General features: G+C 52.7%; 1 protein-coding gene across 10 annotated transcripts in view; it reads left to right on the top strand.

Annotated features, from left to right (window-relative positions):
• Positions 1 to 26,774, top strand: part of macf1a (microtubule actin crosslinking factor 1a) — a 67,295-nt gene extending 40,521 nt beyond the window's left edge. For 7 of the 10 annotated variants that reach the window (XM_088365080.1, XM_088365081.1, XM_088365083.1 and 4 more), the window contains 47 exons: positions 88 to 686; positions 785 to 973; positions 1,049 to 1,255; positions 1,746 to 2,063; positions 2,126 to 2,308; positions 11,359 to 11,520; positions 11,598 to 11,768; positions 12,006 to 12,172; positions 12,248 to 12,407; positions 12,897 to 13,223; positions 13,354 to 13,438; positions 13,503 to 13,729; positions 13,788 to 13,994; positions 14,077 to 14,304; positions 14,377 to 14,595; positions 14,675 to 14,878; positions 15,524 to 15,749; positions 15,811 to 16,037; positions 16,111 to 16,233; positions 16,309 to 16,410; positions 16,503 to 16,604; positions 16,688 to 16,861; positions 16,961 to 17,116; positions 17,182 to 17,379; positions 17,451 to 17,579; positions 17,710 to 17,889; positions 17,964 to 18,119; positions 18,209 to 18,415; positions 18,497 to 18,616; positions 18,678 to 18,847; positions 18,975 to 19,134; positions 19,216 to 19,410; positions 19,484 to 19,756; positions 19,911 to 20,099; positions 20,174 to 20,285; positions 20,372 to 20,535; positions 20,625 to 20,787; positions 20,859 to 21,013; positions 21,085 to 21,159; positions 21,726 to 21,743; positions 22,273 to 22,390; positions 22,951 to 23,013; positions 23,152 to 23,184; positions 24,058 to 24,266; positions 24,712 to 24,816; positions 25,220 to 25,322; positions 25,453 to 26,774. In XM_088365080.1, coding sequence (XP_088221206.1) covers positions 88 to 686; positions 785 to 973; positions 1,049 to 1,255; positions 1,746 to 2,063; positions 2,126 to 2,308; positions 11,359 to 11,520; positions 11,598 to 11,768; positions 12,006 to 12,172; positions 12,248 to 12,407; positions 12,897 to 13,223; positions 13,354 to 13,438; positions 13,503 to 13,729; positions 13,788 to 13,994; positions 14,077 to 14,304; positions 14,377 to 14,595; positions 14,675 to 14,878; positions 15,524 to 15,749; positions 15,811 to 16,037; positions 16,111 to 16,233; positions 16,309 to 16,410; positions 16,503 to 16,604; positions 16,688 to 16,861; positions 16,961 to 17,116; positions 17,182 to 17,379; positions 17,451 to 17,579; positions 17,710 to 17,889; positions 17,964 to 18,119; positions 18,209 to 18,415; positions 18,497 to 18,616; positions 18,678 to 18,847; positions 18,975 to 19,134; positions 19,216 to 19,410; positions 19,484 to 19,756; positions 19,911 to 20,099; positions 20,174 to 20,285; positions 20,372 to 20,535; positions 20,625 to 20,787; positions 20,859 to 21,013; positions 21,085 to 21,159; positions 21,726 to 21,743; positions 22,273 to 22,390; positions 22,951 to 23,013; positions 23,152 to 23,184; positions 24,058 to 24,266; positions 24,712 to 24,816; positions 25,220 to 25,322; positions 25,453 to 25,694 — 8,300 coding nt within the window. In that variant the 3' untranslated portion in view covers positions 25,695 to 26,774. The remainder of the gene's footprint in view (positions 1 to 87; positions 687 to 784; positions 974 to 1,048; positions 1,256 to 1,745; positions 2,064 to 2,125; positions 2,309 to 11,358; positions 11,521 to 11,597; positions 11,769 to 12,005; positions 12,173 to 12,247; positions 12,408 to 12,896; positions 13,224 to 13,353; positions 13,439 to 13,502; positions 13,730 to 13,787; positions 13,995 to 14,076; positions 14,305 to 14,376; positions 14,596 to 14,674; positions 14,879 to 15,523; positions 15,750 to 15,810; positions 16,038 to 16,110; positions 16,234 to 16,308; positions 16,411 to 16,502; positions 16,605 to 16,687; positions 16,862 to 16,960; positions 17,117 to 17,181; positions 17,380 to 17,450; positions 17,580 to 17,709; positions 17,890 to 17,963; positions 18,120 to 18,208; positions 18,416 to 18,496; positions 18,617 to 18,677; positions 18,848 to 18,974; positions 19,135 to 19,215; positions 19,411 to 19,483; positions 19,757 to 19,910; positions 20,100 to 20,173; positions 20,286 to 20,371; positions 20,536 to 20,624; positions 20,788 to 20,858; positions 21,014 to 21,084; positions 21,160 to 21,725; positions 21,744 to 22,272; positions 22,391 to 22,950; positions 23,014 to 23,151; positions 23,185 to 24,057; positions 24,267 to 24,711; positions 24,817 to 25,219; positions 25,323 to 25,452) is intronic. The other 3 variants (XM_088365088.1, XM_088365086.1, XM_088365087.1) reach the window with 3 other exon arrangements.
• The last annotated feature ends 124 nt before the right edge of the window (positions 26,775 to 26,898 follow it).

Genomic DNA, 26,898 nt, shown 5'->3' with positions numbered 1-26,898 from the left:
CAAAATGCCTCTTCTGAAATTAATCAAAGCTAGTTGATAATAGCTGTAGAACTATTTATTCAACTTTTTTTTTTGTCTTCTCCCCAGCGGACGGTCTGTCTCAGCTGCAGGCCGCTCTGTCCTCTACACAGCAGTTCCAGCAAATGTTCGCGGACGTGCGCTCCTGGCTGGACGAGCAGGTGGAGCTCCGGGACTCGTCGCTGGATGCGCTGCCCTGCCATCCCGAGGCGGTCCGCTCGCTGCTGTCCACCGCCGCCGACCTCCAGCGCTCCGTCGCCGCCCAACGGGGCCCCTACGAGCTGATCCAGGCCGAGGGCGTGTCGCTGCTGGCTGCCCTGCCCGCCGGCGGCGACGAGCGCGCCGCCCTTCAGTCCCGCCTGACACACCTGCGGCAGGACTGGGAGGACGTCAACGGGCGGCTGGCGGAGCAGGAAAACCGACTGAAAAGTACCCTGAGCAAGGCGGAAAGCTACCAACGGCACAAGGCCGAGTTGGCTCCCTGGCTGGAAGAATGCGAGGAGAAAGAGGCGGAGATCCAGCCGTCGCTCGACACGGCGGGCCTGGATGACGCCCTGCAGAAAGCCAGGGGGCTCGGACTAGACCTAGAGAGACGACAACCCCAACTGGAGGCCTTCAACGCCGCCGCCGATCAGCTGCTGGAGCAGTGTTGTGTCGGAGACGACGAGGTAGGACGTTCCGCATCAGCTCAATTTTTGAATACCTTTAGGCATTGCACAAGCTTCCTCGTACCTAGCGTGCCTTCCACTGAACACGGTCTCTTCAGGTCCGAGACGAGAAGGCGCAGCTGAACCGGCGTCTGGACGCCCTTAGCGAGCGTCTCCTCGGTCGCACGTCGCAGCTCGAGGAGCTCTCGAGCCGCCTCAAGGAGTTCGAGGAAGGTCGGCAAGCGGTGGAGAGACGCCTGGAGGCCGCCAAGCACCAAATCGAAGTCCAGGAGGCGCTAGGACCTCAGGTACCAGTAACGGGCACAACAATAAAATGCTCATTTTTAATCTCTGCTCTAAACGTCCTGATGTCTTCGTTTCAGGCTTGTAGCGCAAAGAGCTTGGAAAGGCTGAGGAGCCAGCAGGAGAACCTAACATGTCTGCAGCCTCAGGTGGTCTACCTGCGCGACCTGGCTCAGGGGCTGGTGCAGGACGCCCCCCAGAGGCCGGAAGGCGGCGCTGAGGGCACCCAGAGGCTGCAAGAGCAGGCCAAACACACCCAGAGCGAGTTTGACGACGTCAGCAGCAAGGTGAGAAAAAAAAAAGACTTGATTGCACCGTTGTCCAAACAAGAGGCCCGGCAAATGTAAGCATTGCAGCTGAATGAGTGATGCTGCACAGATGAGCAAAATATTTTGCGTGTGCGTGCGCATTAATCACACTGAAAGAAAGCAGAGCTACTGAAGCCGTTTGGCTTTTTGACTTCCTACGCCCGTAAATGGTCATTGTGGACTTTGGAGCGTGTGAAATGTAAACCGGTGCTTGGCAGCAGCCGCCCTGCCCTATTTACATCCCAACGGTCACTTTATTAGGCACACCTGCGCTGCTCAGGTTTGATGCAAATCTTCTGTATTGGTGATGCAACAGCGTTTCTTGCCATCCATTTTGGGGTGTGTCACATATGCAAAAGAATATTCTCGTGTCAGACGTGTTAAATGCATTTTAGTTGAAAAGGTCTACATATTTTTATGCATGTGCCAAATTCTCCAAGTTGATTTTCCGCTCTTCTCGCTCCATCAGCTGGAGCAGTGTTGCTCGGCGCTGGAGTCGCGTCTCCACGGCGTGGGCGAGGTCCAGGCGCACGTGCGCGACGTCTTCTCGCGACTGGCCGACCTGGACGACGAGCTGGACTCGCTGGGCCCCGTCGGCCGCGACGCCGACTCGCTGGCCTCGCAGGCGGACACGCTGGCCGGCTTCCTGTCCCGTCTGGCCGGCCTGCGCGGCGAGCTAGAGACGCACGCCGCCGAGTGCACGGCCATGCTGCGCCGCGAGGGTTCCTCGCCCGACCTGCTGGCCCTCAGGCGCGAGACCGAAGCGCTCGGACGCCAGGCTGGCAAGGTGAGAGCGATACGGCCCGGCTGTGGCATTTTGTATGATAATAATTCTGACGTGGGTTGCAGCTGGGCGAGCGCGGCCAAGCGCGTCTGGTGCAGATCCAGGACGCCTCCGAACGGGTGGGCGACTTCTACCGGTTGGTGGGCGAGCTACAAGGCCTGCTAGGGGCCGCCGAGCAGGGTCTGAACGCGCAGGCCGCCGTGGGCTCCGAGGTGGACGTCATCAAGCAGCAGCTCGGCGACTTTAAGGTCAGACCTGCTTCCTTTCTCTTTGTTGCTGCGTTGTGATTGGAGCGTTTCAATCTTGACCATCTTGTGTCCTTCTGCTGCTCTTGAAAATGTGTCGCTGACCACAGGAATGCACTTTGCTTTTATTTTTTACGACTTTTTTTCTTTCGGTCGCCACGCCATCGCTAAAGAGCACATTTTATGGCTGTGATGTCACTTCCTGTGAGGGCCCAGGAGACATGATGAGGGGGTGCGTGTGTCATTTTCCAAAGTGATGGATGGCTCATGCGATAGGCCGCGTGAAACATTCCGGTGTGCTTTTCTTTCTCCCGGCCGGTGAAGAAAAAGAAAGAAAGCGCCTCCGCCGCTGTGAGCGCGCGTAGGAGGACGGAATAGCGCAGCGCCATCCTCCGTTTTCACAATCCCACATGTTTTCTCCTCATTCTGCCGCTTTGTTACACTCCCACTATGGTCACGCGCAAGATGGTTGGCATTGAGCTCAGTCAGCCGAACTTTTGTGAGTCACCAAACGGCCGCTTGAAACCAAAATGGCAGACTTTCTGTGTTTTGGCGCGTCTACTCGTGATAAACATGCCCAGCAAATTTGCAATTTAACATGGACAGGCTGTGTCCTACTGGGGAGGGGGGGGTCATGGGAGGGGGGTCATTTATAGTCAAGTATATTGAGTTAAGAATAGCAGCCAAGAGATCTCAGTCTCCTGCCAATAAGTGTGCTCAAACTTTTAAGAGCACAATTAAAACTTGCTGGTGGGAAGAAGTGACCCCCCCTCTCCATTGTCACTCCTCATGTGCATGTAAGCGATCCCCCCCTCCACCCCAAAATCTGTCTGGCCTCCCCTCCCCCGATCGACCCTTTCCCAATCCACAGCCATGATGTCATACTGCCTGCCTCAAAGAATGGGTGGGGCGCAAAGAAAGGGGAGAGGGGGGTCACGGTGGGGGTGAGGTGCGCCTGTTTCCCACCAGACTTTAATTTAAACATGGCCGCCGGATGCTTCTGATTCCTTGGCGTCTTTTTCCGGACGGCGCGGGAATCTCAGCTGTCCACGCATTTACAACATATTAGGGTGCGGCATCAGAACTGATGTGCAGCTGACAGCCTGACACAGTTACACTCAAATGCAGAAGAGAAAGTGTGTGTCTGTGCGTGTGTGTAAATGATGACCGCACATCTTCTCCCCCTCACCTCCTTTTCACATCGTTGGCTTCCCCTGCTAACGTTACTCCATCTTTTCATCCGACACCTTGTTGGAGTCTCCACGGACAACCGCTTAGCCAATGAGTCATTGTGACACACACACACACACACACACAGTGTCTATTAGATAATGGGCGTACGCTAAAGTGGGTCAGACCAGTTGTCCCGTCAAGAAACGGAGACAAAAAGTAACTGGATTGCTGTCACTTGACATCATTTCTGTAAAACCCCATTTGTTACGTTTTCCCACGACACACACTCGCACATGTCTCCTGTGTGTCAAATGAAGGAAAATGTCATCTATGTTTGAAGTGAATATTTTAAAAAATATGTGTGTGTGTGCGCTCCACTTCCAGGTTGTGTGTTGCCTCAGCTGTTGTGAATTAGCTTAGCATGCCAAGGCTCGTCCCGCCTACTCACTTTTTTTTTATATTCGTACTGAAATTTAATATCATCTTTTGTCTGGGGAGAAGGTCAGCTAGTAGAAAGGTCCGTGTAGCGTCCCTTTATTACTCGCACGCATGCCTTTCTTTCGTATTTGCACTTTTTAAGTATGTGTGTGTGTGTGCTCGAGTGTGCTCCTAAATGTTTACGACGTGGAAACTCCGCGCCGCATTATTCACATGTGCGTATCAAAACTCGGTGTGTGCGAGTACACATAGTTTCCGTCAAGCTGCGTGTCGGCCAGGAATCGGGCTCGCTGAGTTAATGTTAAGGCGAAGACGAAATGGGCCAATCGGGAGGCAGCTATGAAGAAGTCTGCCATTTTGGTGTCTTTTTTAGCAAAGTTAAATGGCTCGCCATCAATCACGAAACTAATATCGCAGCTCTGTAAGGTCAGAGCTTGAGAAAATGTCTTAGGAGATATATTGCCCCTCCCCAATTGTAATAAGTGGCTCCTTGGTTGTCTGGATTGAAGTCGGGCATTGAAACGGTGGCGGGCGGCTTGTGTGTGTGTTTGTGCGTGGAACAAAGTGGCCACAAACCGCTTTTGTTTCCACCCAGCCTGAGCTTCTGCAGTGACAGCTGCAGCGCAACTGTGTGTGTGCTAGTCGTGGCCAAGAAAGACCAGAGTATTTAGCACAGTTGACATGCAGGCCACGGTTGCCCCCAGTATGCCGGACCAAGCTGGCGGAAGCACACACACGTGTCCCTGGGAAGCCTGAGCCTCCAGATAACATGGCGACAACAATACGGCAGCGCTTTTAAGAAGCTAGCCTCTCCATGTTTTGTGTGGAATTCTGAAGATCCAGACCGCAACCCCGCCCGGCCTCTCCCACTGACGCCCGCCCCGGTCTCCCCCAGCCCCGGGTTGAGTTTCAGTCGGGAATGCGCAAGTGGAGCTTGTCTGTGTGTGTGAATCGGCCACTTTTGTCAAGTTGATGCACTTAATTGGGGCAAAGGAGAAGCTCAACAAAGCCTGGACTGTTGCCTTGCCGCTGGGAAAGACACTCATCACGTGTCGAGCTTCTTGTGGCGTCTCGACGGGAGTTCTCGCCAACCTTATTTTGCTCATTCCTCCTGTGATTGGCTGGCGTGTCGCTTCTCCGCTGCTTAAACTTTCTCTCAAGCTCCTATCTGGCGTTCCATTTTTTCTTTAAAACAGGAAACCAGCACGATTGGAGCACTTCCTGTGTTTTAATAGCCGTGCAGGAAACAGAACAAACGGAGCTGAATTCAAATACAAACATCGAGCGAGGGAGAGCGACGGCGAGAGAGAGGGGGTGGGAGTTAGACGGCGAGAGAGCGAGAGTGTGATTTTTTTAGCAGCTGCAAACCATTTGAGTTGCTGTGCGGCCGCCCGGCAAGAGGCAGAGAGCACAGCTTGGCAGCACACACGGCAGAAAGAAAAGAAAAGCAAAGGAGGAGAAAAGGGGGAACTGCGTGGCACTTTGTTTTCCGGAGAGAGGAAGAGAGAGAGAGAGTAGCAAGCCGGCGGGGGAAACAGTGAGAGAAGCGTCTCGGGATTCTACAACCCCAAAAGCTGGCAACAAGGCTGCGAGGGCTGTCTGGGTCTCGCCCCCCCCCCCCCCCCCCCTTTGGATACCTCGCTGGATTGGGATTCAACACCCGCCCCTTTATTTTGATCTTTGGACTTGCTGGACCACGTCTGCTGTGGATGAAGCTGGGATGAGAGACTTGCCTCCAAAGGGAAACCACGTTGTCCTCTTTTGTTCCGCATCTTGATCAAATGTTCTTTTTTCTGTTGCTATGGTGCGCACACGTCTGAGATTCCGGAGACAAATCCCGAATTCTTTGTGACAGTAGGAAGGACAGAAGGTAGCATTGACGTTCTTCTTCTGCACTTTGTACGCTTTGCGGATTGTCACCTTAAAAGGAGACTTTTTACACTTTGACACCGACATGGGGAAGCGGCAGGAAGAGCCAAACGTCGGCCGCGGAATGACTTTCTGACTATGGACGCCGCCACCGCGCTCCTCTCTCGTCAAGGCGGCACAAAGGGGCGTTATCGTCTCATCTTGGACTTTGTACGGCGGAGGCGACGATGACTCTTGTTCCGCACCGGCAGCCTTCGCTCGTCTTAAGTAAACACGACTTGTGATTAATATGGTGCCGAGAGGGAGGGCCGCCCGTGTCGCTCCCTCTCCGGTGCCACGCAGCATCGCACAAAGACGGCGTAATCGCACAGCTGTCGAGGTGACATAGCGGATGAGACCACTCCAAATGTATGCTGCCGTTTTGTGGCTTTCTTCCGAGAGACTGTGTGTGTTGTTTTTGATTCGCCATCTGCTGCTCTTCAAACGAGCTCCCGCGTGGCTTTTTGCGCCACGCCAAAGCCACTGAAGCAAACATGGGGAAACCCCTGAGTCGCCCCGACTGTCTCCAGCAAAGCCCCCGTTGTCTGAGCAAAGGCGACGAGGAGGAGGCCTACATCGAGGATTGCTACGTCCCGCAGAGGTCAATATATGACACCATGCGCATCAACGAGCAGATCGATCAAGGGGCCAAGCTGTGCCAACCCTCACGAAGCACTCTGGGCTCGGGCGGGGAGATCCGAGGCGAAGGGAGCACGCTGTCCAGCAACGGGACTATCGGAGCTGACCTCGGAGGGGTTTTTGTCTCTCGGGCTTTGGACAACCCCGGAGGAGCCCGGAAATTGGACGAGAGGGTCATCTTTGATGCCCTCAAGCTAACTGGTGACGCTCAGATGATTTCACCCCCTGTGGGCATTGTGACTTCAAGTCTGACTAACCCGCCTTCGACCTCTGCCTCGGGAGTATCTCTGGTGGCTAAGAGGCGGCACCAGGCCGGAGAGAAGCGGGACAACCCGAATCGTCGCTCTTGGAAAGCTTTTATATCACCAACCTTTCCAGACTTTGCCGAGAGATTGGAGTTCACGGGTGTGGAATGTTCAGAAAAGCGTACGTCGGCGGCAGGCCTGCCTCACTCTCCGATTTCACCCGTTCAGCTGATCCGCCCGTGTACGCCGAGCTCCTCCACGCCTTCCTTGCCACCTTACACGCCCTCGCCATCTTCATCCACCCCTCACACGCCTCCCGTCTCTTCATCACCCGTCGGTTTCCCCATCCCGCTTCTCCTGCAGCATCCCTGCAAACCAAAACAGCTTTTATCGCACAAAGCTAAACGTGACCCGTTGTCCTCACCTTCCAAAGACTCAGGATTCATATTTAGAACTTGTGAGCAATCCTTTCAGAGGAGCCCCAGAAAAAATTCAGGGCACAAACGGACTATTAGTTCTTCTAAGAGCGGAATTGAGCAAATCGTCGAGGAAACGGTCGAATTAATTAAGACGTCAGATTCCGAGCGGGATTCCCCTCTTTTAGAACAGGATCAGGATGACGATGCGCCTCTCCTTCCACCAAAACCGGTCTTCTGCCCACCCACCAAGGCCCGCACGTGGCCCCGTGTGATGACACCAGGGAAGAATACCCCAGTGGGCTTAAGGCACAACTTCCCCATTCTCCCACCTTTGCCTCCCCTTTTGGGTGAGGAGAACAGCCAGGATGAGGAGTCCCTTCATCTCCTGGATCCTCCATCCCCATTTCTGAAGGAACACGAAGAGCTTCCGTACCAAGGATTGCCTCTGTCCCCATCCATCAGTCATTTAGATGGTGACGAGGGTCTCCTCGGTTGGGGAGGCAATCTCAGGGAGCGCACGGCTTCTGAGCTCAAGTTTGAAGAAGACGAGCGCAGAATCCTGGAGGAGCTGGAAGAACAAGAGGATGTTGAGATGGCTGAGAGAAGGGAGGACATGTGGACTCTGGAAAGAGCTAAAGCAGAGGAAGAGAGAGCTGAGCGAGAGGAGCGAGAGTGGGAGGCGGTCCTTAAATTGGATAACAGGGAGACCATGGACCAGTCATGGGAAACATTAGAGTCAGAAGGATGGGAATTAACCAACTCTTCTGGACAGTGGCCTGTCTTGACCCCCCCTGTGGACTTCCAAGGTCCCGAGGCACCCGGCGGGTCACCCTGCCCCAGTTCAGAGGCCGAATCTGATGACCTCTTCCTAGAGCTGGAAAGGCAGTGTGAGGAGGAGGTAGACGGACACGAGGGAGTAGAAATGAGTGTTGACCACGAGCCTCTCCATCCATATTCTCTTCCATATGGAGGGAACCTCCAACAGGAGGAAGTATCCCATACTGACTGGGAAAATTGTGAAGAGACCCTTCCTCTAACTGAATCACATGTTGATTTCCAAGACTTTGACTCCAAACGTGCGCAAGACTGTGAAAAGGAACACTGCTTCATCGATGACGACGGAGATGTTGCCCCTTGTGACTTTGAAAGCGAGGAAGAGGAGATGACAGAGGCAGCTCTCGATTACCAGCAGGAGTGTACCTTCCAACTGGAGCAGGAAATACCAGAAGAGACTGGGACAGAACTGGACAGCGGGGCCTCATCGCAATGTGATCCTCTGGCTCTTCAGGATACTGAGCAAGAAGCGGAATTTGAAGAAAATGTCTTCGGAGATCTGTTTGATCAATCGAGTTTGGACAGTCACGAGGGAGCTCATGAACTTTTCAACATGGTTGAAGAAGAAAACCCAAAAGACTCTCAAGAGGATGTTGACAGTCAAATTTCCTGCCAGGATGCCTCGGTCTCCTGTAAGGAATCTGATGGCATGTTCTTTGAGGCAAAGGTGCCAGATTCCATCCCAGCGGATGTGTCGGAACAAGACGTGAACTTAGAAACAACAACTGAGGTGAAAGCAAGCACCCCAAAATCAGACTCCGCGCATCCTTCATCTCCTCAACTCACAGACTCGTCCACTAGTTTACTTCAGTCCTTCTTGGAATCGGACTCTGAGCTCACACACTCAACCCCAGCATCTTCTTTATCTCAGTGCCCCATAAAATCAGACTCCTGTGCGGCTTCCTCAGACTCGAAAGACTCGGAAGCCTTTGTAATATCAGATAGTTTTGTTTACCTGGCAGTGTCGGCCCCTCCTCAGTTTTTAAACGAGTGTCCCCCATCCCCACTCGGAAACTCCAGCTCCCCAAGTCCGGCACCCCCATGTTGCGCAGGCCAAGACGAGGATGAGGAGGGCCCCGTCCTGTCCCCCGACAGCTTTGTTTACATGGCGGCACCTGAGAGGCCCAAGCCCGGTCCCTCGGATGTCAGCTCGGCCTGTGAAGACATCCAAGATCTGGACTCGTATTCGGAGGGCACTCAGTCCGGGATGGACGGGGTCGAGTTTGTCCTGGGAGAGGACAGCGACTGGGAGTCTGACGGCTCGGCGCTAGACTTTGTGTCCAACGACCCAATCTGGGACCAACTGGAGCCAGGTCTGCTCCAAGGTCTCTTTAGTCAGACCCAGTTCATCCCGGTGGGAGATGGATCCCTAAGAGGATCCCCAATTTGTCCCACAGGAACCACCACATCAAATTCTGCATCAGACAGTGAATCGATGCCAGAATGTTCCGACACTGAACCACTGGAAGAGGTATGCCACCATTTAAATGTTTGATGCTTCAGAATAGCTCAAAGTTATGCAGACGTCGTCGTTAGCCGGCCGCGTTTGCGAGCGGGACAACTTTAAACCGATTGCAACTCGATGCGCCGCTGCACTTGTGCGCGGCGGTCCTCGAGTTGTCTGCGGTGGGCATTTGGGTGGGAGGTCAGCGCTAATCTACGTTTAGCGGCGAGTGTGTTATTTCTGTATGTGGAGCTAAAAGCAGTGGGAGCCTGCTTCATGTCGGGTTTAGAACCTTTTGTCTGGTTCTGTTGACTCTACGCCTGAGTAGACAATACCTCAAATGCTGGGCGTATCCACCGGTGTGTGTTTGTTGTGTCTGGAATATGGACCTTTTTTTTTTTTTTTTTGACCACCGTTTGCAAAGAGCAGTCGATGAACATGTCGCCATGTTTCTCGTAATGCGTGTGACAGAGTTTGTTCTTGTGGTGGCTCTTTTGGAGTATAGCATTTAGCGCAGCAGCGTGCGGTGAGAGCTAAAAGTATGCTCCAATCTCAGCTCACCAAACGTGAACCATGTGACCCCTTCTGAGACCTCTCATCCAATTAGATGGACAGGCTGGCCTCCATGCCACACCAGCGTGCAAAACTACATATGATAACTACAGGCTTGGAGTGCATTTTTCATCTGGCACAAGCTGATTTCGGCGTGATTTGTTGTTGTCCTTGCATCAGTCCGAGTCTGCTTGTCGCCTCTGACCTCCTTTGAATGCCACCAAATGTCTCTGAGGCAATTTCAAAACTCTTGCGGTTGTTTTATTAGTTTATTTTGTGCCTCCCTCAAAGGACTGCTTTGAAACTAAATGGCTGTTTGATAGAGGTCACATTGACGCCTGCGGTGTTATGAAGTCCTTTTTAGGTCTCGAGTCAACTGACCCCCTCAAACGCTCTCAGCCACGCTTGAATGCTTTTGCTTCGAGATAAGGAGGTGAGAGCTAAACAGTGTGCGCGTGCACGCACGTTAGCTCCTTCGTTAGCGTTTGATAGCATGATAAGAGGCGGAGGGCGTGCACGCTGGCAGGCTGGCGCACCAGCAGAAGGCCATTTGGATCATTTAAAGGGCCAGCGCGCTTTTGTGTGCCCTGCAGACAAAACAGACTAGACAGACAGATGGACGTAGCGTTAGCATGCTGTTTGATAGCTGCGGGGGGCTAGCATCACCTTCGCTGTTCAAAGCTGAATGGTTCTGCCACATTTCATGCACGTATCAAATGAAAATCTTGCGAGGGAGGCTTTTCGGGTCTGTAAGTCGGCGTTATCGGCGTCACGTCACGATGTCGGCGCCGCACTTTGTTTTCCTCGCTCGCTGACGACAGGAAGGATGGAGGGCTGAAAGGCAGGAAGTGAGCGAGGGTAAGCGGCCCGCCGGCAGGAAGTAAGGAAAGAGCCTGAGGACAAACAGTCGCCCGGTCTGATAGTAGGCACCGGGTCGGGTCATGGAGGAAAAACTTTAAGGGAAAGGGAGTTGGTTAGTTCAAGTCATCGGGAAGAAGCAACTGTGCTTACAGGATGACAAAGATGTGAGCAAGAAAAGATGGAGGCTGCTGCGTGGGTTGTGGGTCGCGTGCTGTTGGGAGGAATGGAAGAATGACAAGTATGTGGGACATTCTCCACAACGCCGCTTGTGTGTGGACTGCGGCCAGAGAGAGGAGGAGAAGTCAACTACAAAGTACGCAGTGTGTGTACTTTATCTACGCGGCGCACACACACACAACTCTCCTCGCCTCGGCTTGTTGTTTTTCCTGGCTGTGCTCTTCCTTCATTTTTCACCTTCCCGTTTAAAAACAAAGATGAGTCCGCAAATAAATAAATTTGTGTTTACAGGTGAGAAGTTCTGAGCAACTCGAAATTGCAAATTCAATCAACCACTAACTCGACTCTTTTCTGGATTGTCAGGCTCTGGAACGAGAGCAAGTGGACGGCGTTCAAGCCAAGCTGCAGCACGTCAACGCTGTCGGCCAGGGTCTGATCCAAAGCGCCGCCAAGAACACGGACACCCGGGCGTTGGAGCACGACCTGGACCAAACCAACCAGAGATGGAACTCGCTCAACAAGAGGGTGAGGAGAGAGTCGGCGTCAGAAAAGTATGCGAGCGCCGATGTGCGGGAACGCAAGAGTAACGGTGGGCTTGACAGGTGGCCGAGAGGATCGCCCAACTGCAGGAGGCCCTGTTGCATTGTGGCAAATTCCAGGACGCCTTGGAGCCACTGCTCAGCTGGCTGAGCGACACCGAGGAGCTGGTAGCCAATCAGAAGCCGCCGTCGGCCGAGTACCGCGTGGTCAAGGCCCAGATTCAAGAGCAGAAGGTGAGAGCGGGATTGCTATCGCTAATCATCCCTTTGAGGATTTATATCTCGGTGATGTTTTGACTCGGCGCTAAATGGAGCCATTCGACTGGCAAAGAACTGCAACAGGGAACTTGTGGGATGGCGTCATTTGTTTAGCAAACATCCATTTCCTGTGTTTGTAAATGCGTTTAGCCATCATTTGTTTACATCCATCCTGCTCGCTTGCTTTTAAATTCTCCTGCGTCGGTGGTCCAGCTGCTCCAGAGGCTGCTGGACGACCGGCGGCCCACGGTTGAGATGATCCGCGCCGAGGGCGAGCGCATCGCCGCCACCGCCGACGCTCAGGACCGAGAGAAGATCCAGAGCCAGCTACAAAGTCTGGCCCAGAGGTGGAACGACCTCCTGGACAAGGCCAGCTCCAGGTAGATGCTTTGATTTGGTTTGCTCATCTCAGCGGTCAAATGCTAAGAGCTTCCTCCTCATCTTTGGGCGTTTAGGCAAAGGCAGCTGGAGGAGCTCCAGGTGCTGGCGCTTCACTTCCACGAGGCTCTGGAGCCGCTGGGCGAGTGGCTGAGCGCCACCGAGAGACGCGTCAGCTCCGCCGAGCCCATGGGAACTCAGACGGCTAAGATCAGCCAGCAGATCGTCAAGCACAAGGTAGTCATCATTCTTAACTTTCTTCAAACGTTTTTGCTATTAATAAGGTCGTTAACACCGTATACAGCCGAGGGGAACAGATTTGAAACGAAAACAATGTGATCTTGCCAAATAGTGATCCCACTTTTGGCTGCTCGTAAATAAATAAAACATTTACAATACTGTTGGCAGTTTTGAGTATGGCTTTGGCTGGCCAAAATGAAAGTTGGATATATTAAGTATCACTAAGAACGAATTACAGCGTGTGACACAAACATGACCCATAAAATGTCATCTTTATTTTGCCTTTTGTTTTTGAATTGTTTCATATTTTGGTGTGTGTTATTGTTCATTCGTCATTCCAGTTTATGATTTTCAATTTTATGATTTGTCATCACCATGCTCATATTTTATTTGTTTCCATCCTTTGTTCTCTTTTCTGTTATCTGTCCCTTTTTATCACACACACACACATACACACATGCATACGCACACACACACACTTCCCAGGCCATCCAAGACGACGTGTGCGCTCGAGAGTCGGACGTAGCGCACCTGCGTTCCCTCAGCCAATCGCTGGCTCCGCTCAGCTGCGCCTCGGACCGGGATTGGCTGGGCGAGCGCGTGGAGGCGGTCCGCTCGGGCCACGCCCAGCTTTCCGAGTGGTGCGAGCGGCGGGCTGCACTGCTGGAACAGGCGCTAGCCAACGCCCGGCTTTTTGGCGAGGACGAGGTGGAGGTGCTCAACTGGCTGGCCGAGGTGGGCCAGCGGCTGGCGCTGGTGTCGGTGCAGACTTACCAAGCTGACGTGCTGGCCGAGCAGCACAAGCACACGCTGGTACGATGACGGCGGTGGCAGGCGGAGAAAAATGAACTCCAAACACTGTTTACATTTAAACTTTCGTATTGAATCGAACGCAAATGATGAAGTCGGTGACGATGACGTTTGTTGTGTTTCCCCTTCACAGTCACTCAACGAGGAGATTGTAAGCAGGAAGAAGACAGTGGACCAAGCCGTCAAGAACGGACAAGCTCTTCTCAAGCAGACCACAGGTGGGTGTCTGGCGCCGCTCAACTCTCTCCGTCGTCGACCTGACCGCCCGGCTGGGTGTTGCAGGCGAGGAGGTTCTGCTGATTCAGGAGAAACTGGACGGCATCAAGTCTCGCTACGCCGAGATGACGGCGGGCAGCAGCAAAGCGCTGCGCACGCTGGAGCAGGCGTTGCAGCTGGCCACGCGTTTCGCCAGCGCCCACCACGACCTCAACCAATGGCTGGACGCCGTGGAGGCCGAGCTCAACGACGTGGAGCCCGACGCCTCGCCCGCCTACCAGGAGCGACAGAAGGTACGTCAGCGAGGCTCTGCGAGATTATACTTTTTTTTTCATCGTCTTAACTTTATAGGAGTTGAAAAAAGTGTCAGCTGAGAAACGTCTGGTGCTGGACACCCTCAACGAAGTGGGCAGCGCCCTGCTGGACCTGGTGCCCTGGCGAGCCCGCGAGGGTCTGGACCGACTGGTCGCCGACGCCAACCAGCGCTACCGACAAGCAGATGACACCATCACGCAGCGGGTGCAGCTCGTGCAGGCCGCCATCCAGAGGTCGCAGCAGGTACTGCGGGATTATTTCGAGTTCTTCCGAGTTCTGATCACCGCTTTTATTTTATTATTGACACACAACTTCCTCATTGCAGTACGAGGAGGCGGTGGACGCCGAGCTGGCCTGGCTTGGCGAGACGGAGCGCAAGCTGGCTTCGCTGGGCCCGCTGAGCCTGGAGCCCGACGTGACGGTGGCCCAGCTGCAGGTCCAGAAGGCCTTCAACATTGACATCATCCGCCACAAGGACACCGTGGACCAGCTGCTCGCCACTCGGGACGACATTCTAGAGACGTGCAGCGACGCCCAGAAGGACGCGCTGATGGTGAGCCAGAACCTGGTTCTTCCACCAATTAGAATTTTCCCTCCCAAAACAACTTCCTCTCTTCTCCTTCAGGTGAAGACGGATTCCTTGAGCGCCCGCTACGACGCTGTCAACCAGAACCACAGCGAGCGCTTTGCGGCCCTGGAGCAGGCTCAGGTGCTGGTGACCCGCTTCTGGGAGACCTACGAAGAACTGGAGCCATGGCTGGGTGAGACGGAGAGCCTCATCGGGCAGCTTCCGCCCCCCGCCATCGACACGGACGCTCTGCGCTTGCAGCAGGACCAGATGAGGGTAAAATAGAACGTTATTATTTTAAGACCCCGTGTAGTGTGGAAAATATTCTCAAAATGTCTTCTCTGCCTCCGTCCAGCTTCTGAGAGAGTCCATCGCTGAACACAAGCCGCACATGGACAAGCTCCTCAAGATCGGCCCCCCGCTGGCCGAACTGAGCGCGAGCGAGGGCCCCCGGGTGACGCAATGCTACACCGATGCCGAGCGCCGCTACTTAGCCATCAAGGAAGAGGTCAAAGGTCGCGCGGCGCTGCTGGACGAGGCCGTGTCGCAGTCCGCTCAGGTAGGTCCCAAATGTGTGACCGCTAAACAGCACGAGTGTGTTTGGGCTGATGAGAATCAAGATGGAGTTTTATTTGTTTGGTTCTATTTTTGTTCAACGCTATCCATTTTTTGCACTTTGAAGGCATGTGTCAGATTTAACTGGTTGTTGTTTCTCCACCCTCCATCCCACCTCCATCCTTTCGTGCGTCCACTTGCACTGTGTGTTAACCCACCCTCCTTTAACCGTCCCGTCTCCCATCCAACACGTCCTTTTTGTCCTGTCCTCCACGCCGTCGCATCTCGCCGGTTGCGTGTTCTCGCCACATGTCACCACCACCACTTTTCTCCATGGTCACTGCTCACTGCCCGTCACCCAGCTGGTGGAGGTAAGACGGAGTTGCCTCTTTCTCACCCGCCTTCTCCTGCACAACATTTGCTTGCCCTTACTTTTTGTTCTTATTGTCCTCGAGGATGCCGTCGATTGATTTTAGAAAATATCAAACCGAGCTTTTCCTGCACTTTTAAATTGTACCAACCCGATTCATTAAAAATATAATGAGCACACAGATGGGATTTGATATTTCACATTGATTTTTAGAAGGCGGAAAATGCCAATCATCAACCCGCTTGCCCTCACCTCACGTGTAATTCGCCCGCCTTGTAGTTCCACGACAAGATGGACCCCCTTCTGGAGACCCTGGAGGCGGCCGTGCAACGCCTGCGTCAGCCTCCGCCCGTGGCGGCCGAGGTGGACAAGATCCGCGAGCAGCTGGCCGATCACCGGGCGCAAGGTCTGGAGTTGGACAAACTGCTGCCCAGCTTCTCCGCCCTCTGCGCCCGTGGCGAGGAACTCATCGGGCGGGCGGCCCACGACGACCCGGCTGCCCAGGGTGAGTTGACAAAATTGGTTCCGCTACAAAGAGCGACAATCTGAATAATGCCGTCCACCAGCCGTCCATTCCCGCTTGCTGCGCCTGCGCTCCTTGTGGGACGAGATCCGCCAGCGGGCCGAGGACCGCGAGAGCAAACTCAACGACGTGCTGGACCTGTCTGGCAAGTTCTGGGCTGACGTGTCTGCGCTGCTGAGCACGCTGCGTGACTCGCAGGACATCGTCAAGGAGCTGGAGGACCCCGGCGTGGACCCCTCGCTCATCAAGCAGCAGATCGAGGCCGCCGAGGTGTGTAGCGCCTTCGGTTGAGGGCTTCTCAAGATATTATTTTTTTTAATTGACGACCGCTTCCCCGGTCCAGGCCATCAAGGCGGAGACAGACGGCCTGAGGGAGGAACTGGAGTTTGTCAGGACCCTCGGGGCAGACCTTATCTTCGCCTGTGGAGAAACCGAGAAACCCGAAGTCAAAAAGACCATCGATGAGGTGAGTGTGTGATGCTCCTAAAAACTTTGGGTAATTTTGCTGCCTTATACTTATTTCTTTTTTGCAACTCCTTAGATGAACGGTGCCTGGGAAAGTCTGAACCGGACATGGAGAGAAAGGATGGAGAGGCTGGATGAGGCCATGAGCGCCTCCGTGCAATACCAGGACGCTCTGCAGGTGACTGCAAGCACCGCATCTCAACATTTCTACTCAGGTGTCCTCTTGAAGCCAACGGCAAAGACTTGACAGCGATGATTTGTCTTTTGCAGTCCATGTTCGACTACTTGGACAACGCCGTCATCAAACTGTGCGAAATGTCGACGGTGGGCACTGACCTGGGAACGGTCAAACACCAGATTGAAGAGCTCAAGGTTGGCATCTTCTAGTTAGTGTGTGAACATTTCCCCTCCGAAATTGGAGCCCAACTGACTAAGTCGGCTTTTCCTTGGAGCAGCAGTACAAAGTGGACGTGTACCAGCAGCAGATCGACATGGAGAAACTCTGCCATCAGGGGGAGCTGCTGCTGAAGAAAGTTTCAGACCAAACTGACCGGGACATGATCCAGGAGCCGCTAACTGAGCTGCGCCACCTGTGGGAGAATTTGGGGGACAAGATCACTCAGAGACAGGTAGACAGGGGACCACTCGATGATGATGATGATGCTCCAACGAGGAGACTTGTGCGTTTCAGCTGCTGCATTATGCAACTTGTTTTCTTGCCACCACAGCACAAGCTGGAGGCAGCCCTGCTGGCCCTGGGTCAGTTCCAGCATGCCCTGTCTGAACTCCAGGCCTGGCTCACCCACACGTATACCACCCTGGACACCCAGCGACCAATCAGTTCAGATCCCAAGGCCATTGAGATCGAACTGGCCAAACATCACGTACGTTTTACTTGAAAGTGATTTCTGAGAAACATTAAATTGAAATTCGGAATCCACGGTTGCAGGTTTTGCGCAACGACGTGCTGTCCCACCACGCCACGGTGGACGCGGTCAACGCGGCAGCCGCCGAGCTCCTGGAGTCGTCCCCTGGGGATGAGGCCAGCCATCTGAGGGAGCAACTGGACAAGCTCAACCACAGCTGGCAGAACCTCCTGCTCAAGACCCAGGAGCGGCAGAAGTTGCTTGAAGCCGCCTTGCACCAGGTAGACTTTAACAAAACGTGCAGCTCTGGAAACAACTGGATCCTTGATCCATTTGGATTTTTTTCTTGTAGGCTGAGGGCTTCCATGGTGAACTGGAGGAGTTCCTGCAGTGGATGAGGCGCACGGAGAGCCAACTGTCGGCAGCCAAGCCCACCGGTGGTCTCCCCGAGACGGCCAGGGAGCAGCTGGAACAGCACATGGTGATTAAGCAACCTACTTAACTCTTAAAACCAGGTCCAGAGACCCCAGGGACACATTTCCAGGAATTTAAATGATGCCAAAGACCAATCATGAACCTATGTCACCATGAAGCCATCTGCTTGTCCACAGGAGCTCCAAAGCCAGCTCAGCCAGCGAGCCGACCAGTACCACCGGCTTCTGGACGCCGGCGAGTCCATGCTTCTGGCTCGCGGCGAAGACGGGGGACCGGGGACCACGCAGACCCAGCAGAACCTGGCAATGCTGCAGAACAAGTGGGCCATCCTCAACACCAAGATGGACGACCGACGGGTAAGATGCTTTTGCCTTTTACAACAAAGTCGCTCAGTTGACATGTCTGATTGTTTTCCTGTCAACCGCTAAAGGCAAAGCTAGAAGAGGCTCTCTCGCTGGCAACCAGTTTCCAGTCTTCCCTGCAGGACACCATCAACTGGCTGACGCAGGCCGAGCAGACCCTCAACATGGCCCAGCCGCCCAGCCTGCTCCTGGACACGGTCCTCTTCCAGATCGACGAGCACAAGGTTGGGTCACCGACCGTGACAAACAAGGTCTGTCCATCCGCAGACTCGCACGTTATGTGAACGCGGTTTCCGGCTTCACATGCGTTCAGGTTTTCGTCAACGAGGTGAACACGCACCGCGAGCAGGTCCTGGCCCTGGAGAAGTCCGGCTCCCAGCTGCGCTTCGCCAGTCTGAAGCAGGACGTGGTCCTCATCAAGAACCTGCTGCTCAGCGTCCAGGCCCGCTGGGACAAGCTGGTTCAGAGGTCTCTGGACCGCGGGCGGCACCTGGATGAGGCTCGCAAGCGGGCCAAGCAGGTACTAAACCAGGGTGGCCATTTTTTTTTCCAACGAATGATTAGGAAGTTCGGATTTTATAAACAAACCTCTTTTTCTCAGTTCCACGAAGCCTGGCGGAAGCTGTCGGACTGGCTGGAGGAGGCCGAGAACCGCCTGGACTCGGAACTGGAAATCCCCAACGAACCGGACAGGATCAAAGTCCAGCTGACCAAACACAAGGTACGGTACGGGAATCATGTTGGCGCCGACGTCCCTCCTCACATTTCGCTCGGTCTGGCAGGAGTTCCAGAAGGCGCTGGGATCCAAGCAGCCCGTCTACGACACCACGGTGAGGTCGGGCCGGGCCATGCGCGACAAAGCTCAGCTGCCGGAAGACACCCAGAAACTGGACCTGCTGGTTGGCGAAGTCCGAGACAAATGGGACACCGTCTGTGGCAAGAGCGTGGAGAGGTGACAAAAGATTTTATCCACAAAGGGCAACTTATAACTTGCTCAGTTCATTAATCCAATCATTTACAATATTTGTTGCATTAATTAAAAAAAAAAAAAGACTAAAAGGATCTTTGTCTTCAAACAGGCAACACAAGCTGGAGGAGGCTCTTCTGTTCTCGGGGCAGTTTGCAGAGGCCCTCCAGGCTCTTGTGGACTGGCTGTACCGTGTGGAGCCTCAGCTCGCTGAAGATCTGCCCGTCCATGGCGACCTAGACCTGGTTTCCAACCTCATGGACTCCCACAAGGTACCCACTTGTCCTAGCTTAAAAGTTTGACACTCACGATGAGCCTCATTAACACCACCTGCTGTTTGAAACACGTTCCAGGCCTTCCAGAAGGAGATGGGCAAGAGGACGGGCAGCGTTCAAGCCTTGAAGCGCTCAGCTCGAGACCTCATGGAGACGGGTCGAGACGACACAGCGTGGGTCAAAGTTCAGCTGCAGGAGCTGAGTAACCGCTGGGAGACGGTGTGCGCTTTGTCCGTCACCAAGCAGACGCGACTACAACAGGCGCTTAAACAGGTATTGAAAGAAAAAAAAGAAAGATAAAGCATCGTCTTGGTGATACCTATGATTATTTTTTGTCGCATTTCAGGCGGAGGAGTTCCGCACAGCAGTGCAGATGCTCCTGGAGTGGCTCTCCGAGGCTGAGCAGAGCCTTCGCTTCCGCGGCGTCCTTCCCGAGGAGGCCGAGACTCTCCAAGCGTTGTTGCACACCCACCGTCAATTCCTGGGCACCGTGGAGGAGAAGAGGGCAGAGGTCAACCGGGCGGCGGGCATGGGCGAGGCCATCCTGGCCCTGTGCCACCCCGACTCCATCACCACCATCAAGCACTGGATTACCATCATCCGGGCACGCTTTGAGGAGGTGAGACATTTTTGCTGTCTCAGATTAAATGTGAGGTTCCCCAGGGCTCAATCTTATGACACCTACTGTTTAATCTTTGATGAGGCAAATATTTCATTCCTAAGGGGGTACACATGGAATTGAAGGTGTTGAAAACAAACACGTGTGCTCACAGGTGCTGACGTGGGCCAAGCAGCACGAGCAACGTCTGGAGGCGGCGCTGACCGAGGTCCTGAACAACGCCAACCTGCTGGAGGAGCTCCTTTCGTGGCTCCAGTGGGCCGAGACCACCTTGGTGCAGAGAGACCTGGACCCCCTCCCGCAGGACATCCCCCAAGTCAAAGGACTCATCACAGAACACCAGGTCGGTCGGCCTTCTGATCAATGCACATCCTTCGGTATTGATCAGACTCAATCTAAATATTGGCTCTCTGCTAGATGTTCATGGAGGAGATGACAAGGAAACAGCCGGACGTGGATAAAGTGACCAAAAGTTACAAAAGGAAACCCGCTGAACCTCCCAGCAGCTTGGCGGAGAGGAGAGGAGGCCGTGAGTCACTCGCATATATTGATTACGAACTCATCACACCGATTAGTATTGGTTGATCATTTCTTGACATTATTGCTCCTCTCCAGGGCGACAACAGCAGCAGCAGCAGCAGCATCAACAGCCGGCCTCGGTGCAGGTTTCTGGGACCAACCCCCGACTCAACCAGCTGTGTGCCCGCTGGCAGCAAGTTTGGCTTCTGGCACTGGACCGCCAGCGAAAACTCAACGACGCTCTGGACAGGTTGGAGGAGGTACAGCGGCATCATCGTTCTCTTGATATTTTCACGTCTTGAGTCAAATAGGTGTCACACAAACACGTTTGCATTTTCTTCCGCTGCAGCTTAAAGAATTTGCCAACTTTGATTTTGACGTGTGGCGCAAGAAGTACATGCGCTGGATGAACCACAAGAAATCGCGCGTCATGGATTTCTTCCGGCGCATCGACAAAGATCAGGACGGGAAGATCACGCGGCAAGAGTTCATCGACGGCATCTTGGCGTCCAGTGCGTTCACACACACACACAAAAAAAACATCTTTGGATTCTTTGTATTTATTTGTATACTTCCCTCGCAGAGTTCCCCACCAGCAAGTTGGAGATGACGGCAGTGGCGGACATCTTTGACCGAGACGGCGACGGCTACATCGACTACTACGAGTTTGTAGCCGCCCTGCATCCCAACAAGGACGCTTACAGACCGACCACGGACGCCGACAAGATTGAGGACGAGGTGAGCATCATCAACGTCGTGCATCTAATGAGTCCAAATCGAGACTTACGCTTTCGTCTGGTTCGGTGTAGGTGACTCGGCAGGTGGCTCAGTGTAAGTGCGCCAAGAGGTTCCAGGTGGAGCAAATAGGGGAGAACAAATACCGGGTAAGCCACGCCCACTTTTTGTTTTTACTTCGCGTGTACTTGCAGATGATTGAAAGGCACCATTTGAGACACTCGGAGATGAAATGACATTTGTATCGTAATGAAATGATCACCCGATGGTTTTGCCATATCAGATGAGATCAGATGTGCGTGTCACACTTTGTCACATTGTGTGCGTGTGTGTGTCTGCTCATGTGTGTGAGTCACTCCCGCTTCTAATTCATACGCATCTCCAGTCAAATATTTGATAATCGTACAGTGGTGCCTGACTTGCAAGTTGTTCAAGATACCAGCCGTTAGCTTAATGCTATCACCCAATGCAAAACACTATAGAAAAGCTAACCGAATTAGCGTGGGGAAAGATGATTTGAGGTTCAAGCGTGGCAACGATGAAACGGAACTCTTAAGTCAAGGTGCCACTGTACATGAAAAGGAACGCGCCTCCACAGGCTTATTGTTGCTGTTTTATTATTTTTGTTGTTGCTGTTGTTTCAATCGTCATCTTTCTTCATTTCTTTCTTTGTCCTTTGTGTTTCCGTGTGCCGCCTCTGCCGGATTTTTTCTAGTTCTTCCTCGGAAACCAGGTAACGTTACTTGTGATGCTCTGGCGTGACGTGTGAAATCTGCTTCCTCGCAAAAACAAAGTGCCAAGATGCATTTGGCAAAATGAGATTGCTATTGCGTTGTTTTGATTGTTATCCAAGAGACAAAAGCGAAAATATGAAAGTGATTGGAAGCAGGTTTCAACGCCGTTGTGTTGTGATGAGTGTTTTCTGCGCTTCGTACTGACGCTGGTGAAGGAATCGGCCAGTTTCTTCTTTTTCTGAGATGGTGTGATGAGTTACAAGTTTGGAAAAAAATCACACCACAACTAACCACTAATAACAAACTTTGTAAAGGCAACTGAGATTAACACTTTTTGCTCATTTTGTTTAATCATCAAGTCTTGAATTACATTCTGAGCATGTTTCATGACCTGGGACGACCCCCGCCGATGACGTGATGGCTGTCAACGTTCTTTCTGGTGCATGTTTGCCTGCATGGCTGCTTGGGTGTTACTGCGGATGCACGCGGAGGCCTCCTCGTGTTGACGCCTCGCCTTTCTCTGCGCAGTTCGGCGATTCGCAGCAGCTCCGTCTGGTGCGCATCCTACGAAGCACCGTCATGGTGCGGGTGGGCGGAGGCTGGATGGCTCTGGACGAATTCCTGGTCAAGAACGATCCATGTCGAGGTGAGTCTCCCCCCACAAAAAAAATGGCGCAGCAGGAAGCAGCCCAAGTGTCTCGTTTGTCTTGTTTGTCTGTTTCCAAACTGTTGGCGGTCACTCGGAGTTGTGTTTGCAGCGAGCACTTCAGTTTGCTTAACGTTTCTATTACAAAACACTGGCGGAGTTAGGGGGGGGGCTACGCGGGCACTGCCCCCACTCCCCTGTGAAATATGCTTAGTCCCCCAAGGTACCAGGATTTTTTTTTTCTAGACATTGTTTTCCCAAAATATCCACAAAATTAATTATCAGCATTTTTTTAAGAATTTTTGGGGTTTGTGATTTTTTTTTTTTTCTCAAAATTTTACATAAATAGTCCCACCACAGCAAATTGCTGAAAGTAATCGGGACACTTGGTGTCCTCGCATGTTTTGTGTTCAGGTGTGTGTGTGTGTGTCCATGCGTGTGTGTCAGTCTCACCTTCTTCTATTTGATGACTGGTTTGAAGTACTGCATGATGCATGCTCCCCCCTTTCTCCCTCCTTTTCTCCTCCCCCCCTCCTTCCTTCCACTCTTTCTTCCTCCAGTTCAACATCCCGGACTTAAGATCCTTCGCTCCGACTCCAGTAGCTCCATCTCATCCCGTATAGGTTGGACTTCTTCTCTCGCGCTTTCTCCACTCGCTCCTCGACTTCCTCCTTTCTTCTTGTCGTTTTGCTCGCTGACGTGTGGCTCGGCGTGTGTGTGTGTGTGTGTCGTTTTTTCACACTGTCTCCTGTGTCTCTCAGTGGCAGTCACTCCAGGCTATTTCTGCTGCAGAGGTATCTACCCTTCCTCCTCTCTCTCTCTCTCCATCCATCCATCCATGTGGCTGTCTGACACTCACTGTCCATCCTAATCCGCACAACTGTGCATTGCGTACACGTGTGTGAGCGTGTGTTGGAGTCGCGGTGCAGTTGTGGTCATTTGATTGTTGCCGCTGCTCGCTCAAGTTGGCCCGTTGATATCTTTGCTCACGTCACGTCGTACTTTAAGGACTGGAGTATGTGGCCGTGCAAAGTGCCGCTAGCGCTGTAAAGTGCCGCACCGCTGCTTCCCTCCTGCATCTTGAGCTTCCTGTGCACTTGTCATTCATTTTCTTCTCACTCGCTCCCTTCGATATGATAAATATGAATCTTGTTTTTTGCAGCTTGTGCAGGCTTGATGTTGTGCGCTTTGATTGGGGGGCTGCCGCATTTTGTGGAGTCACGGAACCCCCGCCAAGCACGCTGATGTCATGCGATGGAAAAGCCCGCCGAGGCTAACGTTCAAATGTTGCATTTTCCAGCAGCTCGTTAGATTGCGTCAAGGCAGCTCAGCATTCCCCTCGGAACCCACGTTCCAAATGAGCCCACCCGCTCCAGCACGCGCACTGCTGCTAAACAAGCGTCCACTGCTCTTATTTTACTTTTATTTCCTTTTACTGTTCGTATATTATTAATGCTTACTATATAAACATTGTTTTGTAGTTTATCATTTGTATATTTTTTGCATAATAGTTGTTTTAATTAATTTTTGCATTTTTTAGCTATTTACAAACAAAATTCCTGCAGTTTTTTTATGATCTGCGTCCAGCTTCCTCTCGCCCTCTGCCGCCCCCTGCAGGCCTGGATGCCTTCTGACTTTTGTTCCTGGTTGTTGTGCTTGCGTTGCAGCGCGCGGGCGCACCAACCTGGAGCTCCGGGAGAAGTTCATCCTTCCCGAGGGGACGCCGCAGAGCGTGTGCGTCTTGCGCTCGCGGGGCCGCCGCTCCAAGCCGGGCTCCCGCAACGCCTCACCCACCCGCTCCTCATCCTCGGCCTCGCACAGCGGCGCCTCGGCCCCCTCCACGCCGGCGACACCCACCGCGTCGGCCTCGTCCAGGGTAGGTGACTGAACTTCGAGTGCAGCAACACATGTTGACAGACAGTGTAACTGTAACCTAAAAATTCAAGCGCCCTCTAGTGGATGTCATTCCGTAATGTGTTGTTGTGTGTTCCCATGTTGTTCAACATTAACATGTTTTTGGTCTTGTTTGTTTTTGTCTCTCGTCGTCGTTAATCTTCCTTCACACTTTTTCCTTTTTCCGATCAATATAACTTGATTTTAAAATAATCTTTTGTAACAAAATCCAAATGACTGGCTGGCCTCCCCATTTGCACATCTTCCACATTCTGCCACGTCCCTCCTTCCTTGCTTCCTTCCATTCTCACTACTATTTCTTGCTACCTTGCCCCTTCGTCTTGCGCGTTTCCTTCCTTCCTTCCTTCCTTTTTGCTTTCTGCTTCCTTCCCTCATCACCTCGCTACTTCCTGACTTCCTCCCATCAGTTGTCGCACACTCACTCTCGTGACTACGCCAAGCCGTGGTTGGCGCACAGTAAAAGCGCGTCGGCGAGCAAGTGTCAGTGCTGCGCGGATGTCGGCAGCGATGAGGTAACGACGCACGAGACCATCCAGACATGACAACATCCCGCCTCCCTTTCCGTGCCTTCCCCCTCCCCACTCTCCCGCCAAGCCCGGTTCATTGATTTAAAACAAAAAAAAAGTCAGTCTTTCAATTTTAAGGCAGCTAACGATCCTAAAATGATCAACTTTGACCCCAACTGCACATTTCCTGTCTATTGTGTGTGTTAATGTTGTCAGCCATGTTGCAAATGTTGGAACCTTCTCTGACCTCCAAGTGTCCTTGCGGAATCTTTTCTGTTGACATTATTAATGTTTTACCATTTGTTTACAATGATTTTATGATGATTGTTCCACAATATTAGATTGTCTTATAATTGCTCTGTTCCAGACAATGACATGGTAAGCTGACATACTTTGTCTCTTCCCACAGGGGGCGTCGTCGGGCTCCAAGCTGAAGCGTCCGACCTTCCACTCCAGTCGCGGTTCACTGACAGGAGAAAACGGCGGGACGGCGCACGCCGCTAAACGAAGCGGTGAGACCTCAACACCTGACCTTTTTCAAATTGTCACGTGACTTGATGCCGTCAATGTTACAACTTTTTACATGTGTGACTTACTGACTGTGTCAAATTGTGAATTTTGTCCCTCACGCTTTCCCGGCAGATCCAAAGAGAGCCGGGTCGTCGGCTAGCGGTCCCGCCAGCCGCGCGGGCAGCCGGGCGGGCAGCCGGGCCAGCAGCCGCCGAGGGAGCGACGCGTCGGATGCGTCGGAGCTGCAGGACTCTCGCTCCGTCTGTTCGGACGCGTCGGACACCCCACGGAGGCCCGGCGCCAAACCGTCCAAGATCCCCACAATCACCAAGAAGACGCCCAGCCCCAAAGCGCCCACATCCAGCAAGAAATAAGACAAGTAAAAAAAAAACATGTCCTCCTTTCACATCATGGCGGCCTTCTTGCATCACTTGCTGGCATCCAGTTTGTGTCAAGAAGTGGGGAGAAAAAAAAAAAAAAAAAAAGATAGGGCCACATGTGTTACACTCAGGAGAGCCAGGAGCCGCCACCCAGGTGGTCCAACCTCGCCCGTGGTTTGGAAAAATTCGACATGTTACAAGCTTCCAGGCTTCCCGTCTTTGCGCAAGTGAGTCACTGCAGCAAAGAAGACGAGTCAAGAAAAAGTGGCCGCTCCAACTTTTCCGCCGTGTGCTGCTAAACACACATCGAAAGACATTTTGGCTTGTGGGCCAGCAAATATGCAACGTGCGACGGAACGCTCGCTCAGGGGAAGGCACCCACGTGGAAGGGGAACCCCAGCGCGGCCGCCTCGCATAAAGGAGCACTCCCTCGCTCGCTTCCATCCAAGGGCGGGCGCTAGGGAGTCCTTCCCCCATGTTTTGTACCAAATAACATACTGCAGTTCTGAATCGGAACTGAGACGCCAGGACAGACACCAAAAGGATCCAGATGAAGATCAAGACATTTTGACTGTTACTGACGACATCCTCGACCGCAACGGAGGCGGGACGAACCGCCATTTTGAAGCTTGGATGCGGGGACGACGAGGATACCGCCATGCTGGGACGGGGTGTCAACTTTTGACACCCAACGCTCTTTTCTTTTCTCCCGCCTGTTACGGAAGATTATCATGTTACTTCTTTCTGTTAATTTATAATCCAACGTTTTTTGTTTATCTTGAAATGAAATTAATATTTAATTCTGAAGTTGGCAGAAGAAGTTGAACTGGTGCGACCAATTGTGTGTGGACTCCATGTTGATAAGAGAGAAAACAAAGAAGATACCAGTTGTGGATTTTTATTTATTGATTGTCCCCCCTCTGACAAAGTGCTGCCAACACGTGTCAGCGCAAAAGTGTGTGTGGGGGGGGGGCAAGTCGTGTAAAATGAAAAAAAACTAAAATTCTAAACCTTTTGTGCTGTTGTTTTTTTGTATTAAAATCATGCTTGCAGTAATAAAAAAATGTCTGTATACATTTGTGGAAAGGATTATGGGAAGGCTACTTGGAAGTTACAGAATCGACGAGCATTCCCAGTTGTATTTTGTTTTCATGTTTTTCTTTTAATGACACATCTGATGCGTTTGTGCTCGGTGTTT

The sequence above is a fragment of the Syngnathus floridae genome, chromosome 21, assembly GCF_059516105.1.
Source record: "Syngnathus floridae isolate MCC-2025c chromosome 21, RoL_Sflo_1.0, whole genome shotgun sequence".
In the NCBI taxonomy this organism is placed as follows: domain Eukaryota; kingdom Metazoa; phylum Chordata; class Actinopteri; order Syngnathiformes; family Syngnathidae; genus Syngnathus; species Syngnathus floridae.
Note: the sequence above shows the minus strand (reverse complement) of the source record. Positions and strands in the feature narration are given on the sequence as shown.